General features: G+C 47.7%; 2 protein-coding genes across 10 annotated transcripts in view; one reads left to right on the forward strand and one right to left on the reverse strand.

The window, feature by feature from the left end:
• LOC109437220 (uncharacterized) overlaps positions 1 to 17,976 on the reverse strand; it is a 235,906-nt gene that overhangs the window by 186,167 nt on the left and 31,763 nt on the right. The window lies entirely within an intron of this gene.
• THY1 (Thy-1 cell surface antigen) lies at positions 1,216 to 6,497 on the forward strand. Its single transcript, XM_019716308.2, has 4 exons — positions 1,216 to 1,456; positions 3,536 to 3,596; positions 4,087 to 4,422; positions 4,978 to 6,497. Exons 2-4 carry the CDS (start codon positions 3,560 to 3,562, stop codon positions 5,088 to 5,090), a joined length of 486 nt encoding a protein of 161 aa, XP_019571867.1. The 5' UTR covers positions 1,216 to 1,456; positions 3,536 to 3,559; the 3' UTR covers positions 5,091 to 6,497.

The following is a 17,976-nucleotide window of genomic DNA, read 5'->3' on the forward strand; positions in this document are numbered from 1 at the left end:
GAAAGTTCCATCACTCTAAGTGCTGGGAGACCATCTAACCTCCAAGGGTGGGAGAGAGAAGTGAATCTCCCACTTGTTAGCCCAGGGATGGCTTCCAACAGTGCCATTACACTAATGGAAACTGAAGCAAAGGTGCCAGGGCTGACTTCTATGAAGAAATAGGAGAATGGGCAGGCAGACTGCAGAGAGGCGGGGCCAGCCCACAGGATGTCCTGACCAGAATTCACAAAGCAGCCATGAGAATACACATCAATCAAATAATCCATTGTTCAAAAAAGTTCACCTCACCTGTGGAAGGAAGAGACAAGTCATCAGCACTGGCTGTAAAAAGAAAAAGACCCAAGAGCTTCTGCTGACATCAAATTGATGGGGCTACGATAGGTGCCACAAGGGCGTAAACGTTTGGTCTCCTTTCTAGTAGGTCCCATGTCTCCTGTCCCACAGTTTCACAATTTCCCCTCCCACTAGGCTGGGACGCAGCTGTGGAGCGGCTCAGCACTGAGGACTTGGAGTTCTACAGCCCAGGTGGCCAGCTCTCCCACTTACTACCCATGAACCCGGCAGACTGTTTGGGGGAGGGGGCCAACGTGGGCATGGATGCAGTATGCCCCGCACAGTGTTACAGTGGATGGTTGATAGCAGCACTCCTTTTCTTGTCTGAAGACCAAGCAGATACAATACTCAGAGACTTGGGCAGGTGGGGCGGGGGGAAGTTCTACAAATTGAGAAGAACCTTCTAGCTGTTTGCTCCAGGAGGTGCCGGCCCAGGAACTAAGAGAGGCTGAGTGCCCCAAAGCAGAAAGCCCCTAAAGGGCTGGGTGTTCTAGGATGGAGAAGGGGGTGGGGCAGGGCTGGGGACAGGGAAAAAAACGGGCGCAGTGCCTGCCTTGCTTTTCTGAAGGGCTGCTCCAATGTGGAAAAGCACCCCACCATCTTCCTTTGGAGAAAGCCCGGAAAATACCAATTCCAAAACCTGTCACCGGAGCCTACAGAGGTGAGCTCCAGCTGAAAAGGAAACGAGGAGGGGAGCATACTGTCTGAGGAAACCGGTTACTGGCCTCCATCCTCCACTCCTCATCCCTTGGTTTTCCCACAGGCTTCGGAACCCTAGGCCAGAAGAAAGGGTTAAAGCCTTAAAAGGGAAGCAGTCATTGAGGGACTCCGGGAGGCGGCCCCTGTGCTGCCCCACCCAAATCCCCGGTGTCCCTGGCCAGGGCTGTCAGCCACAGTGTGAGGTCCCCCTTCTGCGGCATACTGCCACTCTCCCACACCAATACCCGGCCGCCGCCTCCTCCTTCTGCCACCCTTTCTCGCTCCCCCTCAGCCTCTGATTGGTCGAGCCCCCTGCTCCTCCTCTCCCACCCCTAGTGAAAACTGCGGGCGCCCGGCAAGTTGCAGCAACTGGAGGCGGCGGTGTGTTTCGAGGAGGCTGCAGCAGCGGAGGACCGGAGCCCAGGTTGGAGCCGGAGTCAGGGCGGGATCGGGGCGCAGGGATAGGCTTCAGGTGCCCTTGCAAGCCCTCCTTATCCGAGGCTTCGAAAAACGGTCCGAGGACGCCCTGGGAAGGAATCGCGCAGTGCTTGGTTGGGGTGGGGTCTGGAGCCGGCAGGGTCGGGAGCCAGACGCAACCGCTGTGGGCCAGCGGCTGCATCGCACCCTGCCTTTCAGCGGGGGATTTCGCCCGCTGCGGGGGAGGATGATTGCCTGGAGCTGGGGCGCTAGAAGAGAACCGGGAGGAAGGGCGCCAAGGCTTCCACTCTCCACCCAGAAGTCCCCAAACCCAGCTGGCAAAAGGCAGAGGACGGGAGCGTTGGAATTGGGGGTAGAGAACAGAGGATGGCAAGCTGGAGGGAATCTCTGCCGTGTGACCGATCTCGCGGCGGGCTGGGTGCGGGGTATCCGAGGAACGGGAAACCGCAGTGCCGCGGGCGGGGACTAGGAGGAAGGCCGCAGGTAGGGAGGGGAGAACTGGAAAATGAGAGAGGGGGAAGGGGTGCCTCAATTGGGAAAGGAGAAGATTGGAATACGGAAAAGGAGCAAGGGTGGGGCTAGTCGAACTGGCGTTGTAGAGGGAGGGAGCGCAGAGCTTCTCTGGGTTCTGGCTTGAGAAGATCCTAAGCCAAAGGAAATGAAAACAGGCTGTACCTCCCCCACCGCTGTCTAACCTTCGCTTTGGCTCCACATCCCCCTCCAGCCCCAGCCCCATTTCCCTTTCTCGTTTTAGCCGCGGTTTCCCCTCCTAGATCCAAGCTCGCACCCCTCCTCGGTAACTCAGTGTCCGACAATCAAAACCAGAGGCCGACCCCCTTTCTTTTCCGACAACTCCTCCGAGTCCCTCTAGGCAGGGGTCGCAGGGGGTATTAATGGTAGCCGCAGACGCCGCGGGACCCCAGCCTCGCCCCGCCACAGGACAGAGCTCCGGGAACCCTGGACACCGCGAGCGGCGTGCTCTGCGCACCCGGGCTCACGCACCAGGGCAGGGCCTGGCGTACACGCGCCCGCGCGCGCCACTCCTGTGGCCTCTCCCTGGCGAGCACCGCGGCAGACAGGCGAAGATACCTGCTCCGAGCCACCTCGCCAGGATGTTGGTCCAGACTCGCCTGCAAAATAAAGACAGGGCAGAGAGCCTAGGCAGTGAGGCTGCTGAAGCCAGACTGGAAAACGGCAGGATCAGGAATCCTGCCCAGAGAGCTGGGCATTCGGAAACCTCTTGGTTTCTATGCAATGCGACAACATATGCAATAGGAGAGCACTGTTACTTTCCCTCACACACATCTGGGAACATCCATTGCACGTGCCAAGTACAGTCCAATCTTGGAGTACCTTAGCCACACACACCCGACACCATCCCTAAACACAGTCACTAAGAGAAGGGAAATTAATGTGTGGACCAATTACTAGGGAGCATAGTGCCAGATGTTTGTCATTTTTTTCTTAATGACATCACAACCCCTGTGGGTATCTAAAGCTCAGATTCATTCATTCATTCAATATCTTTGGAGCATCTGTTATGTGCCAGGAACTGTTTGGACACTGGGGATTTTCTTCTGAACAAGAAATAGAAGTCCCTGGATGGGCAGTTTTTGTTTAATGAGTAGAGAGTTTTAGTATCACAAGATAATACTAGAGATTGGTTGCACAACAATGTAGATGAACTTAACACTACTGAACCGTACACTTAAAAATGGTTAAGATGGCAAATTTTGTGTTACATGTATTCTACAACAATTACAAAATAGGAAGCTCCTGCGTTCCTGAAAAGGAAATGGTAAAGTCAGTCAAAGTGATCCAGCTAGTGTTCACTACAGACACACACCATCATAGGGTGTGTTCTCCCTCCCCCTCTTGCTTTCCCTGAGGGGAAAAGAACATGTGGCAATGTCCCACTCACTGAGAAGCAGGGAGGGGAGAGGGTTACAGAGAAGGGCTGGGATGCCCGCTGCAGCCATTATAGCATGTCTCCCAGGGGCCCCCAGCCCTCGGCAGGAAGTGTGCCTCCTCTTGTGGCTGATTCCTGTCCTGTTCTCACCCCCAGGTCCAGAACTGAGCTTTCAGCACCATGAACCCCGCCATCGGCATCACTCTCCTGCTAACAGGTACTGGGCAGGGGTAGGATTGGGATCCAAACACCGTGGCTTCCTTCCCTTCAAAGAAGGCAGCTTCGTCCTCATGTCCTCAGAGGTAGAGGCGACTAAGGGAGAGGGGGCTGTTTTTCATCACTAAGTCAGCGGAGCAACCTAGTTGATCTTCTGACTGTCTGAGGTGGTTTTGGAAACACATTTCACTAAGCCTACCCCGTACTGAGTTGGAATCTCTGAATGGGAACAGGAACCTGCATCAAGTCCCCAAGGTCTCCTGCCCTGGGACACAGTGGTGGGACCCAGGACTAGAGGAGCTGAGGGAAGGAGGCTGGAGTCTGCAGCAGGGAAATTGGAGTGGCCCTCAGGGACTTCTGCGGTGGGGAAAGGTGCTCAGAGAGCAGATCCTTGTGCCTTCCCTAGCCAGGCCCTTCCCCACTATTAATGTGGGTGGGAGGCCCCTGCTCTACAATTCCTCCCAACTCAGAGGGGTTACTGCTGTTGCCAGTCTTGCAGGTGGCCAGTGGGCAGAAGGTGACCAGCCTGACAGCCTGCCTGGTGGACCAGAGTCTTCGTCTGGACTGCCGCCATGAGAATACCACCGCCAGCTTGTCCATCCAATACGAGTTCAGCCTGACCCGTGATTCAAAAAAGCACGTGCTCGTTAGCACTGTGGGGGTGCCTGAGCACACATACCGCTCCCGAACCAACTTCACCAACAAATACAACATGAAGGTCCTCTACTTATCTGGCTTCACCACCAAGGACGAAGGGTTGTACACATGTGAACTCCGCCTCTCTAGCCAGCAACCCAGCTTCAGCAAGAATGTCACTGTGCTCAGAGGTGAGGCAAACCCCCAGCAGGGCAGTGAGCTGAGAGAGGCAGGCTGGGGAGGAACGGGCTGCCTAAGACAGCAGGCATTCCCCTTGGTTAGGCCAGAGAGGAGAAGGGCCCCATAACCTCTTTCCCCTTCCCCGAACTGCTGTCTGTGCACTGAGGAATAACTGCCTTCAGTGTGAACGGGGGAAGGGCTAAGGGGACAGCCAGGCAGAATGGTGTAGCAGAGGCTTCCACCATGATTGCAGGCAAATCACTTGGCATCCCCAGTCCTCCTTCTCCCCACCTGGAAAACAGGGTTTTCACCAGCTACCTCACCCACAGTTTTCTTATGAGGATGCTTAGTAAAGATTTGATATGTTTGTTCAAGGGCTCAGGAACGAGCAAATGGGAAAGATGGTTGGTTGGTTCTCTTAGACCAGATTGGCTCTGGTTCCAGCTAAGACATCATGGCTCCTGCCTCCCCCAAGGAAATGCGCCCTTGTTCTGGGCCTGTGGCTGCCTGAGTCCTGGTCCCTCTTCATTCCCGCCCTACCCCTCTACCCCATTCTCTCTCCACAGACAAGCTGGTCAAGTGTGGGGGCATAAGCCTGCTGGCCCAGAACACTTCGTGGCTGCTGCTGCCCCTGCTCTCCCTGCCCCTTCTGCAGGGCATGGACTTCATCTCCCTGTAACTGGTTGGGCCCACGGAGGACACAGGAAGCCACAAGGCCCAGTCCAGAGATCCTACTTCTGAGCTGCCTCACCCTCACCCCCCTCCCTCACACACCTAGAGGAGGGGGGACATGGGGAACACACCCCTCATAAGGAACCCCAGTGCTGCATGCCATTATATTCCCACTCCCCCACTGCCACCTCACATCCTCTCCGCACGCCACTGGCTTTTTGTCCTCTTTGTTCCAGGGCTGCTTCTGTCTAGTTTATTTAGGGCATATCCTTCCTTTTCTTTGGAGATTTGTGAAAAGGGAAGCCAGGGTTGGGGGCGTGATGAAGAGTGAGGGCATGGGAGGGGTTGTAGGATGGAGGAGTACCAGTCACTGGGGGGGGTCATCCTTACCCACCAGAACCAGAGGCCTGGGAGAGACCTCGATGAGGAGGGGATGCAGTGTATTTGGGCCTAGCATATCCCTCAGCAGGCAGGGAGGCACCTGAAGACCCTGGATGTGAGGGCACTGCCAAGCATTTGGGGTCCATCACGTGAAAAGAGAACGAAGCATCTCCAGGAGCACTCTGCCATAGCCAAGAAGCTGTCTTCTTACCACTGCAGAAGTCCCCTAGGGGCCTTGGCCCTTGGTCATGGTCCAGAGGAAATGCAGATTCTGCCTGGGGAGCAGTGCTAATGGAGGGTTGGAGAGGGGTTAGAAGGGATGGTCCATCATCCTTCCCCACCTGAGGAGGCTAAAAATGGGAGCCTACTGTCACTGCCTGAACCAGCAGTTGAGACGTTGGCAGAGGAGGAAAAGCCCCCTCCCAAGCTGTCCCAAGCTCCTAAGATCTTCTGGAACTCTGACCTGGAGGCAGTAAGGCAGGCCAGGGGGAGCCCCAGAGCTATGCAGTCTGGCCCAAGTTTCTCCAGGAGGCTCTCCCTTCCCTCTCCAGTCAGTGTCAGCCCCAGCCGAGCCTCAGGCAAGCCCCGCACCACAGGCCTGCCTTCTCAGGGACCTCTGGGGGGCCTGAGGTGGGCCATGGAGTGAGACCTATGAGTGGAACACACCTTGAGAGATGGCTTTTCCCAATACCCAGCTCTCCATTCGGCAGCTCTGCTCTGTCCTATGACCATGCATAGTGCCACCACAGCTAATGGCATCTCATTGAGGAAAAAAACCTGGACAATAAAACCAAGCCTCTGGAATCTGTCCTGGCTCTGCTTTGCTCCTCTGCCTATCCGCAGGCCTGCCCCCCTCCCTTAGCCATGCATCCAGGAGGTCCAGCCTGCCACCTCTTCTCTCCTTCTTTGCTGCTTTCATCAGCCTTTCCTCTCCCCCCAGCCCCCAGGGGTGGACCACTGCATGCTGGGTTTCTCAGAACGACTCCAACAGTAACAGATTTGCCCAAATAAATGAATGTTCCATCTCTGTTGACTCACCTGGTAGAAATGACAGACTCACCTGCCAATGTGTGGACTGAGCCACATACCCCTGGCTCCAGAATATGCTAACAAGTACTAAGGTGTGGAGTCCGCTTTTACTTAGATCTGGTTGTTCTCGGAAATGCCCCCTCAAGTTATGCCTGCTATAGAGAAGAGCAAGTGTTGGTGCAGGGAGGGGTCACAGTGGAAGCAACCCACATCATCAAGGTGTAAGGACAGCATCTCTTCCAAAATCCATCATAGCCAAATAAAGGACTGGGGGTGGGGAGAGAGCACTGAGGCCCATCCCTGTCTCCCTCCCATAAAAGGCATTGAGACTGAACAGCATCAGGGCTTATCCCGGCAATGGCGGCTGGACCAGGATTACAGGGTGGTTCTGGGTTCCAGTTGCTGGCAGAGCAAGGCAGCCCCCAGACAGCCTTCCCTGCATTTCCAGGAAATTTGGGGGGGGAGAGGGGGGAGGAGGCTGACTCATTTGATATTTAGTGCTGGGTAAGATGATTCTGAGCATTTGCTTAAAGGCCCAGTATCTAACTTCATGTCACCAGTTTCCACTCCTCCTGAAAGCTCCTAGCAATGCCTGTGCCATGCCAGTGGCCCCTGTATTGACCATGCCCAAAGACGGCAAGGGAGGCCCACAGGAGCGGAGGGAGCTGCCAGTGTCACCCACCATGACGCCCACCTATCCCTCTGTGGGCTGACAGTCCCTCAGCATCGTGCAGCCAACATAGGGTCTCCAGAAGTAGAGACGCCCATGGACACAGGCCCTCTTGTTCTGCCCAGCTTTGGGCCTCAAGTACCATGCAAAGAAAATGAAAAGAGCCTTTTTGGGGGCAGGGAGTTCAAATGCTACCCTCAAGGTGGTAAGAGGTAAAGCTGGAAGGTCTTTCTGGAAGGAACTGGGAGGTCAAGTGTGAAGCCTCAACTGTGAGAATACTGTGAGACCCTGGCACCTATGCCATGCCTCATATGTGGTCTTTGTCACACCCTGCCACCATTTCCCTGAAGAGTTGAGTGGCCACACTCTATAAGGGTCTTGAGGAGACAGTACTGCCCTCTGCAGCCATGCTTAGGGGAGGCAAACCTGAGGTCAGCAGTGGGTTAGCTTTAGAAGCCACAGAAGCCATCAGAGGACCAGGGACTATAGGAATGCAGGAAAGGAGAAAGGAACAGGCCTGGGCCTGAGAAGAAGCCCTACAACTTAAAGTCAGACCCATCAAGCCTCAGAACATAAGCCAACCCAAAAAGACTGTTGTGGGCAAGGGATGCTGTGGCTTTCAGAGTCAGGCACAACAGCCACCAGTTCCTCTTTGATCAAGGAGGGAGGTCTTGTGGAGGCTGTGGGACTTCTGCAGTGACTAGGCTAATTATAAAAAGGGTTGGGACCAGCCCTGGTTCCTGCGCACATGCCCCAGACCTCTAACCCATCAATCTACTCCCCACTCCTCCATCCCTCTCCCATGTCCCCTCAGCCATCTCGGTCCCCACCTTAGGGCCGGTAATTCTTGCTCAATAGCAAAAGAAGCTCTTCTCTCTCCGCACCATCTCTGATCAGATTGTCCCCACATGCAGAGGGCACAGTGGGAGGGGCTCACCAACATCGAGGGACTCCCTCGGGAAGGGAAAGGGGATCCCTGTGAGGAGACCCTGGGACTTTCACCAACCAACCAGTAAATCTACCTGTGACATGCATCCTCCAGCCTCTTCAACATGACGACCTGTGTTTACACTTTTCATGTTGTGAAGGGCATGTCTGTCTTTACATGTGAAAGAAGCAAATCCCAGATTAAGAATAAATCATTTCCTCATTGACCATTGAGGAAATGTTGGAGATAGAGTCCTTCAGAGTCCTGGCAAAACATGAGGCTCATCAGCTCTCTTCTGCTCACATCAGGAGGGCTTTGTACAAAGGTGGGACTGCCTTCCTGCCCAGGGCTCTCAGTCATTGAATGTCTACCCCTCAGGGAGGATCATGCCTGTGAAGACTACCTGACAAAGGGAAGACCTGGCAGCAAGTGGTAGTATGGAAGTGGACACATGATGTAGAGGGCAGCATAGGATCAATGGGAGAGTTCCTTGGAGGCCAAATTTGGCTCTCCCCTGGGAAGGAGCCTTTGACTGCTGGAGCTGCCCAGCAGCAGAGGCAGGGTGTGCCTGGCACTGGGCATGGTCAGTGGAGGCCAGTTGCCCAGTCTGCAGGAAAAGTTTCCTGAATTCAGTGACCCGACTCACTTTACCCTTCAGTGCCTTGGTTCTCTAATTTTAAAATAAGACGGTTGCTCTGGAATCATTTATTTCTACAACAAACATTAAGCACCTGGCTGTGCTGAGAAGTAAAAGATGCAGCCCCTGGCTGAAGGAATCTACAGTCTAGTAAGACGTGAGGAATTGATTTCAGTATAGTAACCACTGCTATGAGGCAGGGAAGATGTCACAGACACTGAAGAAGGTTCCGCAACATTTATTCTCCTCTTTCTCAGCAACAGACCCACAAATTAGAATGTGTGGTCCAGAACAAAGACAATACTTCCCAGCTCCCTTGCAGCAAGATGAGCATATGAGATGAGACAATTAAGTTCGTAAACTCATCCTAAAAAAAAGTGCTACATACCTCATTGCTGAATATCACTATGGTCACCTTCAAAATACTCCCCTTGGGAAGCTATGCACCGACACCAGCACTTGGTCCACCCTTTAAAGTAATTTTGGAATTCTTTCTGGAATGGCCTTCAGGGCTGTCATCAAATTACCCTTGATGTCCTGAATGTCATCAAAATGTCTTCCTTTCAATATTTCCTTTATCTTCAGGTAAAGAAAGAAGTCATTGGAGGCCAGATCAGGTGAGTAGGGAGGGTGTTCCAATACAGTTATTTGTTTACTGGCTAAAAACTCCCTCACAGACAGTGCTGTGAGCCGGTGCATTGTCATGATGCAAGAGCCATGAATTGCTGGTGAAAAGTTCAGGTCATCTAACTTTTTCACGCAGTCTTTTCAGCGCTTCCAAATAGTAAACTTGGTTAACTGTTTGTCCAGGTTGTACAGATTCATAATGAATAATCCCTCTGATAGCAAAATAGGTTAGCAATAGCATTGCAACAAGTTCGCGAACTTAATTGTCACAAATCATATGCAGCTAAGTTCTGTCCAATGGGACATATGCACAAAATAATGTGTGTAATTTCTACAAAGTGCTCTTAAAGGTAAAATGCATGCCTTTCTCCCCCTTTCACTTTCTTACTGGCTGGAATGTGGAGTTGATACCTGGAAATGATGCACCATTTTGGACGATGAGATAGAATCTATGTGTTACAAATGACAAAGCACAAGATAGCAGCCTGGATTCCTAGTGATAGTAGAGCTATCAGAGCAGCCATGGAATACCACGTTTGAGGTACTGTTATTCGGAGTTTTCTGCACTCACAGCTAAACCTAAATATACCTTTAAAAGAAGCTATTATGAGTGATGTCATAAAAATGGCAGCGTGAGGTGAGCCTCTAGAAATCTCCCCTGGAATTTACAACAAATTGATCAACTATAACTCCACAAAGGACTCCCTTCACAGCAGACAGGCAAGACGAAGAGGCCCACTACCGACTGAAATCACCTACAGGTGGGAGATTCGTGCGAGTGGAGGGAGGAGGGAAGGGAGAAGTACGCGGAGACGGAGCCGCGTGGGCGCAGGACACAGACCTAGCTCAGTGCGCCGAGCTCGCTGCTTCCCGGAGCTACCGCAGCTGCGGGAGAGGGAAGAACTCGGACTGCTAGGGCTCCGCCAGGGCTCCACAGGGCTGAGGGGGCAGCATATAACACGGCTGAACCCAACGCTCACGGCAGAGACCTCGGAGAAAAGACTGAGGGAAAAAGGCTGAAAACGGTGGTTTAAGCCCGCACTGCCGAGCAGAGACCGGAGCCTTAGGCACTGAGACTAGCCGCCCCCTCCCTCCCCTCCCAGAGCTCGCCCCGCCCCCACCTGCCCGGTGCTAGAAGCGGAAGAGTAGCAGTGTCAGATCAAAAGAACAGAAAATTTGCTGTTTTGAAAACTGTGGGCCGCAAACACAAATTCACAGCCCAACTAGTTCCAGCAAAGGGGAGAGAGCTGTGGAAGCAGGACCAGCTGTGGTGGTGGTCGCCGCCATTGCTCTGAGCCATTGTTGTGCGGGAGACCCTGCTCGCTGCGCCATTTGTCGTGCGCGGAGGCCTTCTCGCCGCGCCATCTTTCAGGCGGGGCGGCCTGCAGGGTCTCTGCTCCCACTCCCCACACAAGAACGCAGGATATGGTGAGGCCGAAAAGGAACACCCACGGAGCCATAGGTAGGGGAGCCATACCACCACGGTCTCACTGGAGGCTGGGCCCACCGGACGCCGACCTGCCGTCCACAATCAACCGACCGATGACTCTTCTCCACTCTCTCCTCTGTTCCTCTCTCTCGGCTCTCCTCTTCCGCTCTCCTCGGCCCTGCTCGGCTCTGCTTGGCTCTGCTTGGCTCCTCGGCAATCTTCGTAGCCGCAGCAGTTATACCAACGGCCAATTGGCTAACCGGCCACAGCCGACGGCCAATCAGCCACAGCCAACGGCCATTCACCATCCGAGCCAGTACCCCTTCACGTGAGGCCGAGAGCCTGTAAACTACTCTATGGGGCTCTGTCCCCACAGCCATCTCTCACAACTCACCCAGCCCAGTCCCCACCTATCTGGGCAGACCCCTGCAGGAGTAAACAGAGTTGCTGAAACACACGGACTCTGAATCTGGTGCAGGCAGAGCTTTGGAACTTCAAAAGCTCTCCGCATCCCCACACGGACGCGGAGCCCAATGACCCAGGCGAACTGCTAACAGAGGAGAAGCCTGCCTTCCAGGGAATCCCCCCATTGTGTGAGAAGCTGGAATAGTGCAGAGAAAACATAGCACTACACTGTGAGAGAGAAAAACAGGCTGCAGTCGGACAGAAAATAAAACATTTTACCAATACATAATGGAAAACAAAAGAAAGACCTCTTCCTATCAACCTGTTGCAGAATCCACTCCTATAGATAGACCTCTAGGAAGAGAAATTATAAATGCATAATTGCCATGAATAACCAAGGCAACGAGACAGCTCAGAAAGAAAGTGAAAAAGTCTCCAAAAAATGAACTTAAAGATATGGAAATATGTGACTTAATGACAGAGAATTCAAGATTGCAGTTCTGAAAAAACTCAACGAGATGGAAGAATACACAGACAGGCAGTTTAATGAACTCAGAAATGCAATCAAAGAACAACATGAACATTTTACCAAAGAGATTGAAATTTTAAAAAATAACCAAATAGAATTTCTGGAGATTAAGAACTCATTACAAGAAATGAAGAATGAAATAACCAGCTTAGGTAGTAGAGTTGACCAGATGGAGGAAAGAATCAGTGACATCAAAGATAGAAACCTGGAAATGACACGGATGGAAGAAGAAAGAGACTTGAAACGTAAAAGAAATGAAAGAACTCTGCAAGAACTTTCTGACTGCATCAGAAGGACCAATATACGAATAATGAGAATACCAGAAGGGGAAGAAAGGGAGAAGGGAACAGAGAGTATATTCAAACAAATAGTCAATGAGAACTTCCCAAACTTGTGGAAAGAACTGGATCCTCGAATCCAAGAAGCAAATAGAACACCCAATTACCTTAACCCCAACGGGCCTTCTCCAAGGCACATTGTATTTCAGCTGTGAAAAATCAAAGAAAAAGAAAGAATCTTCAAGGCAGCCAGGGAAAAGAAGACGGTAACCTACAAAGGAAAGCCCATTAGATTATCATCAGATTTTTCAGCAAAAACTCTACAAGGCAGGAGGGAGTGGAACCAAATATTCAAACTATTGAAAGAGAGAATTATGAGCCAAGAATAATATATCCAGCAAAGATATCCTTTAGCTATGAAGGAGGAATAAAGACCTTTGCAGACATACAGAAGCTGAGGGAATTTTCTAATACATGAGCTGCACTACAAGAAATACTAAAGGAGGCTATTCGACCACCATCAACAGGGATAATCTGTGGCAACCAAAACATAAAAAGGGGGAGAGTAAAGGCCTGAACAAGAACATGACAATGGAGAAAGTAAGCATGCTGAAGGAAATGGAATACTCTAAATATCAAATTTTCTTTTACATAAACTTAAGGGTAACCACTCAAAAAAAAAATTCAAACTGAAATATAAACTGTAATAAAAGAAGAAACAGTGGGAAAAATCATAGAATACCACCACACAGAAATAATAGACAACAACAAAAAGGCAAAGAAACAATGGAGACACAGTCTTACCAGAAAACTAAAGATAGAATGACAGGAAATCCTCACATATCAATAATCACCCTAAATGTAAATGGACTTAACTCACCAGTAAAAAGGCACAGAGTAGCAGACTGGATCAAAAAACTAAACCCAACCATATGCTGTCTCCAAGAGACACATCTCAGCTACAAGGACAAGCATAGATTCAAAGTGAAAGGGTAGAAATTGACACTCCAAGCAAATGGTACCCAAAGAAAATCAGGTGTAACCATAATGATATCAGATGAAACAGACTTCAGGGTGAAAAAGGTAACAAGCGAAAAAGATGGACATTTCATAATGGTAAAGGGGACTACACAAGAAGAAGATATAACAGCCATCAATATTTATACCCCCAATCAGAGAGCACCAAAATATACCAAGCAACTACTAACAGAATTAAAGGGAGAAATTGACCAAATCACAATTATATTAGGGGACATAAATATATCATTGACAGTTATAGATAGATCATCCAAACAGAAAATAAATAATGAAATAGCAGCCCTAAATGACACATTAGATGAAATGGATATAATTGACATTTATAGAGCACTTCATCCTAAAACATCAGACTACGCATTTTTTTTCTAGTGTACGTGGAACATTCTCAAGGATACACCATATATTGGGACATAATACTAGCCTCAGCAAATTTAAGAAGATTGAAATCATACCAAGCATATTCTCTGATCACAAGGCTTTTAAATTGGATATCAACTGCAAAAAGAAAGCAGGAAAAAAACACAAATACACGGAGATTAAACAACATACTTTTAAAGAACAACTGGGTCAAAGAAGAAATTAGAGGAGAGATCAAAAGATACATAGAAACAAATGACAATGAAAATACATCCTACCAAAATTTTTGGGATGCAGCGAAAGCAGTTTTAAGAGGGAAATTTATCTCATTACAGGCCTATCTCAAGAAACAAGAAAACTCCCAAATAAATAACCTCATGTTACACCTTAAAGAACTAGAAAAAGAAGAACAAATGAATCCCAAGGTCAGCAGAAGAAAGAAAATAACAAAAATCAGAGCAGAACTAAATGAAATAGAGAACAAAAAGACAATAGAAAGAATTAATGTGACAAAAAGCTGGTTCTTTAAAAAGATTAACAAAATTGACAAACCCTTGGCTAGACTCACTAAGATAAAAAGAGAGAAGACACTAATTAACAAAATCAGAAATGAAAAAGGGGAAGTTATCACGGACACCACAGAAATACAAAGGATCATCCAAGAATACTATGAAGGACTATATGCCACCAAATTCAACAACCTAGAAGAAATGGACAAGTGCTTAGAAACATATAGCCTTCCTAGGCTGAACCATGAAGAACCGGAAAATCTAAACAAACCAATCACCAGTAACAAAATTGAATCAGTCATCCAAAACCTTCCCAAAAGCAAAAGTCCGGGACCAGATGGCTTTAATAGTGAATTCTACCAAACCTTCAAAGAGGATCTAATACCAATCCTGCTCAAACTCTTCCAAAATATTGAAGAAGAGACAGTACTCCCTAACTCATTTTATGAGCCCAACATTACCCTGATACCGAAACCTGGTAAGGACAACACAAAAAAAGAAAACTAAAGACCAATATCTCTGATGAATACAGATGCAGAAATCCTACACAAAATTCTAGCAAATCGAATACAACAATGCATTAAAAAGATCATTCATCACAACCAAGTGGGGTTCATCCCCAGGGCACAAGGATGATTCAACATCTGCAAATCCATCAATGTGATACATCGCATAAACAAAATAAAGGACAAAAATCATATGATTATATCAATTGATGCAGAAAAAGCATTTGACAAGATACAACATCCATTTATGATTAAAACACTTAATAAAATAGGTATAGAAGGAAAATACCTTCACATAATAAAGGCCATATATGACAAACACTCAGCTAATCTCATAATTAATGGTGAAAAACTGAAGCCCTTTGCTGTACATTCAGGAACATGACAGGGTTGTCCCCTATCACCTCTGCTTTTCCACATAGTGTTGGAAGTCCTTGCCAGAGCAATCAGGCAAGAGAAAGAAATAAAAGGCATCCAAATTGGAAATGAAGAAGTTAAATTGTCACTCTTTGCAGATGACATCATGCTATATATAGAAAACCCTAAAGAGTCCACCAAAAAGCGATTAGAAACTATCAACAAATACAGTAAAGTTGCTGGCTACAAAATCAACGCACAAAAGTCCATTGCATTCCTATATACTAACAATGAAATCTCAGAAGAAGAAATACAAAAAAACAATTCCTTTTGCAATTGCAGCAAAAAGAATAAAATACCTAGGAATAAACTTGACCAAGGATGTGAAAGACCTATATGCTGAAAACTATGAGACATTTTTAAAAGAAATTGAAGAAGACACAAAGAGATGGAGAGACATTCCGTGCTCATGGATTGGAAGAATCAACATAGTTGAAATGGCCATATTACCCAAAGCAATATACAGATTTAATGCGATCCCCATCAAAATCTCAATGGCATTTTTTAAAGAAATAGAACAAAAAATCATCAGATTTGTTTGGAGCCACAAAAGACCCCAAATAGCCAAAGGAATCTTAAGTTAAAAGAACGATGCTGGATGTAGCACACTCCCTGACTTTAGCTTGTACTACAGGGCTACAATAATCAAAACAGCATGGTATTGGCAGAAAAACAGACACATAGACCAATGGAATAGAATTGAGAACCCAGAAATAAAACCACATAAATATGGACAGATAATTGTTGACAAAGAAGCAAAAAAACATACAATGGAGAAAAGACAGCCTCTTCAATAAAATGTGCTGGCAGAATTGGAAAGCCACGTGCCAAAGAATGAAACTGGACTGCTATCTGTCACCATTTACCATAATTAATTCAAAATGGATCAAAGACTTAAGCATAAGACCTGAAACAATAAATTGCATAGAAGAAAACACAGGTACTAAACTTATGAACCTGGGTTCAAAGAGCATTTCATGAATTTAACTCCAAAGGCAAGGGAAGTAAAAGCTAAAATAAATGAATGGGACTGTACCAAACTTAAAAGCTTCTGCATAGCAAAAGAAACCATCGACACAATAAAGAGGCAACCAACTGAATGGGAGAAGATTTTTGCAAACAGTGCCTCCGATAAGGGCCTAATATCCAAAATATACAAGGAACTCATGCAACTCAACAACAAAAAAACAAACAACCCAATTGAAAAATGGGCAGAGGACCTGAAGAGACATTTCTCCAAAGAGGACATAAAAATGGCAAATAGACATATGAAAAAATGCTCAACATCACTAATCATCAGAGAAATGCAAATAAAAATCACAATAAGATATCACCTCACCCCCGTTAGAATGGCTATAATCAATAAGACAAATAGTAACAAGTGTTGGAGAGGCTGTGGAGAAAAAGGAACCCTCATACACTGTTGGTGGGAATGCAGACTGGTGCAGCCGCTGTGGAAGGCAGTGTGGAGGTTCCTCAAAAAATTATGAATAGAATTACCATATGACCCAGCAATCCCTCTCCTGGGTATCTACCCAAAAAGTCTGAAAACATTTATACTTAAAGACAAGTGTGCTCCAATGTTCATTGCAGCTTTATTTACGGTGGCCAAGACAGGGAAACAACCAAAATGTCCTTCGATAGATGAATGGATAAAGAAGTTGTGGTATATACACACCATGGAATACTATTCGGTGGTAAGAAAAGATGAAATAGGACCATTTGTGACAACATGGATGGATCTTGAGATTATAATACTAAGCGAAATAAGTCAGACAGAAAAAGCAGAGAACCATATGATTTCACTGATATGTGGTATATAAACCCAAAACAACAAAAGAACAAGACAAACAAATGAGAAACAAAGCTCATAGACACAGACAATAGTTTAGTGGTTACAAGAGGGTAAGGGGGGTGGGGGGTGGGAGATGAGGGTAAGGGGGATCAAATATATGGTGATGGAAGGAGAACTGACTCTGGGTGGTGAACACACAATGGGATTTATAGATGATGTAATACAGAATTGTACACGTGAAATCTATGTAACTTTACTAACAATCGTCACCCCAATAAACTTTAATTTAAAAAAAAAGAAGCTATTATTTAACACTATTGAATTGAACACTTAGAAATGGTTAAGATGGTAAATTTTATGTGTTTTTTACCACAACAATGAAAAAAAGAAGCCAAAAATCAAATTCATAGAAACAGAAAGTAGAATGGTGGTTGCCAGGGGGTAAGGGAATGGGGAGTTATTATTAAATGGGGACAGAGTTTCAGTTTTGCAAGATGAAAAGAATTCTGGAGATTGACGGTGGTGATGGTTACACACAATGTGAGTGTACTTTAATGCCACTGAACCGTACACTTAGAGATGGTAAGTTTTCTGTTATGTGTATTTTACCACAGTTTTTCTGTTTGTTTGTTTTTGTTTTTAAGGGGAAGCAGTCAACGCACAAGGGAACTTTTTGGAGTGCTTACATGAGTGCCTATATTGGTCAAAACTTATCAACTGTACACCTTAAATGGGTGAATTTCATCAAATGTAAATTTTATTTCAAGTGCTACGGAAATATATATGTAGGGCCCCTTGCTACGCTTAAGGGCTTTCCAGAGGAGAATTATGAGTAGGAGATAGCACAAAACATAGGCTCTACTACTTTGTAAGCTGATATATTACTACTGCAATGCCCATTAGACAGCCAAATGGAAGTATCAAGAAGACAGCTGGGGGGCAGCCAGTTAGCTCAATTGGTTAGAGCACAGTGCTCATAACACCAAGGTTGCCAGTTTGATTCCCACATGAGCCAGTGACTGCACCCTCCACAAATAGATTGAAAACTGCAACTTGACTTGGAGCTGATGGGTCCTGGAAAAACACACTGTTCCCCAATATTCGCCAATAGAAATATATTTTAAAAAATAAAAGAAACTTGGGGGCCGGTCCGGTGGCTCAGGCGGTTAGAGCTCCATGCTCCTAACACCAAAGGCTGCCGGTTCGATTCCCACATGGGCCAGTGGGCTCTCAACCACAAGGTTGCCGGTTCAACTCCTTGCTTCCCACAAGGGACAGTGGGCTCCGCCCCCTGCAACTAAGGTTGAACACGGCACCTTGAGCTGAGCTGCCTCCTGGATGGCTCAGTTGGTTGGAGC

Source organism: Rhinolophus sinicus, chromosome 14 (assembly GCF_057876585.1).
Source record: "Rhinolophus sinicus isolate RSI-liver-muscle chromosome 14, RSI-T2T, whole genome shotgun sequence".
Classification (NCBI taxonomy): Eukaryota; Metazoa; Chordata; class Mammalia; order Chiroptera; family Rhinolophidae; genus Rhinolophus; species Rhinolophus sinicus.

Coding starts and splice junctions, on each gene's coding strand:
- THY1 (XM_019716308.2), top strand. CDS start 3,560: ATGAACCCCGCCATCGGCATCACTCTCCTGCTAACAG. Junction 3,597..4,086: donor CATCACTCTCCTGCTAACAG/GTACTGGGCAGG, acceptor TGCTGTTGCCAG/TCTTGCAGGTGGCCAGTGGG. Junction 4,423..4,977: donor GAATGTCACTGTGCTCAGAG/GTGAGGCAAACC, acceptor CTCTCTCCACAG/ACAAGCTGGTCAAGTGTGGG.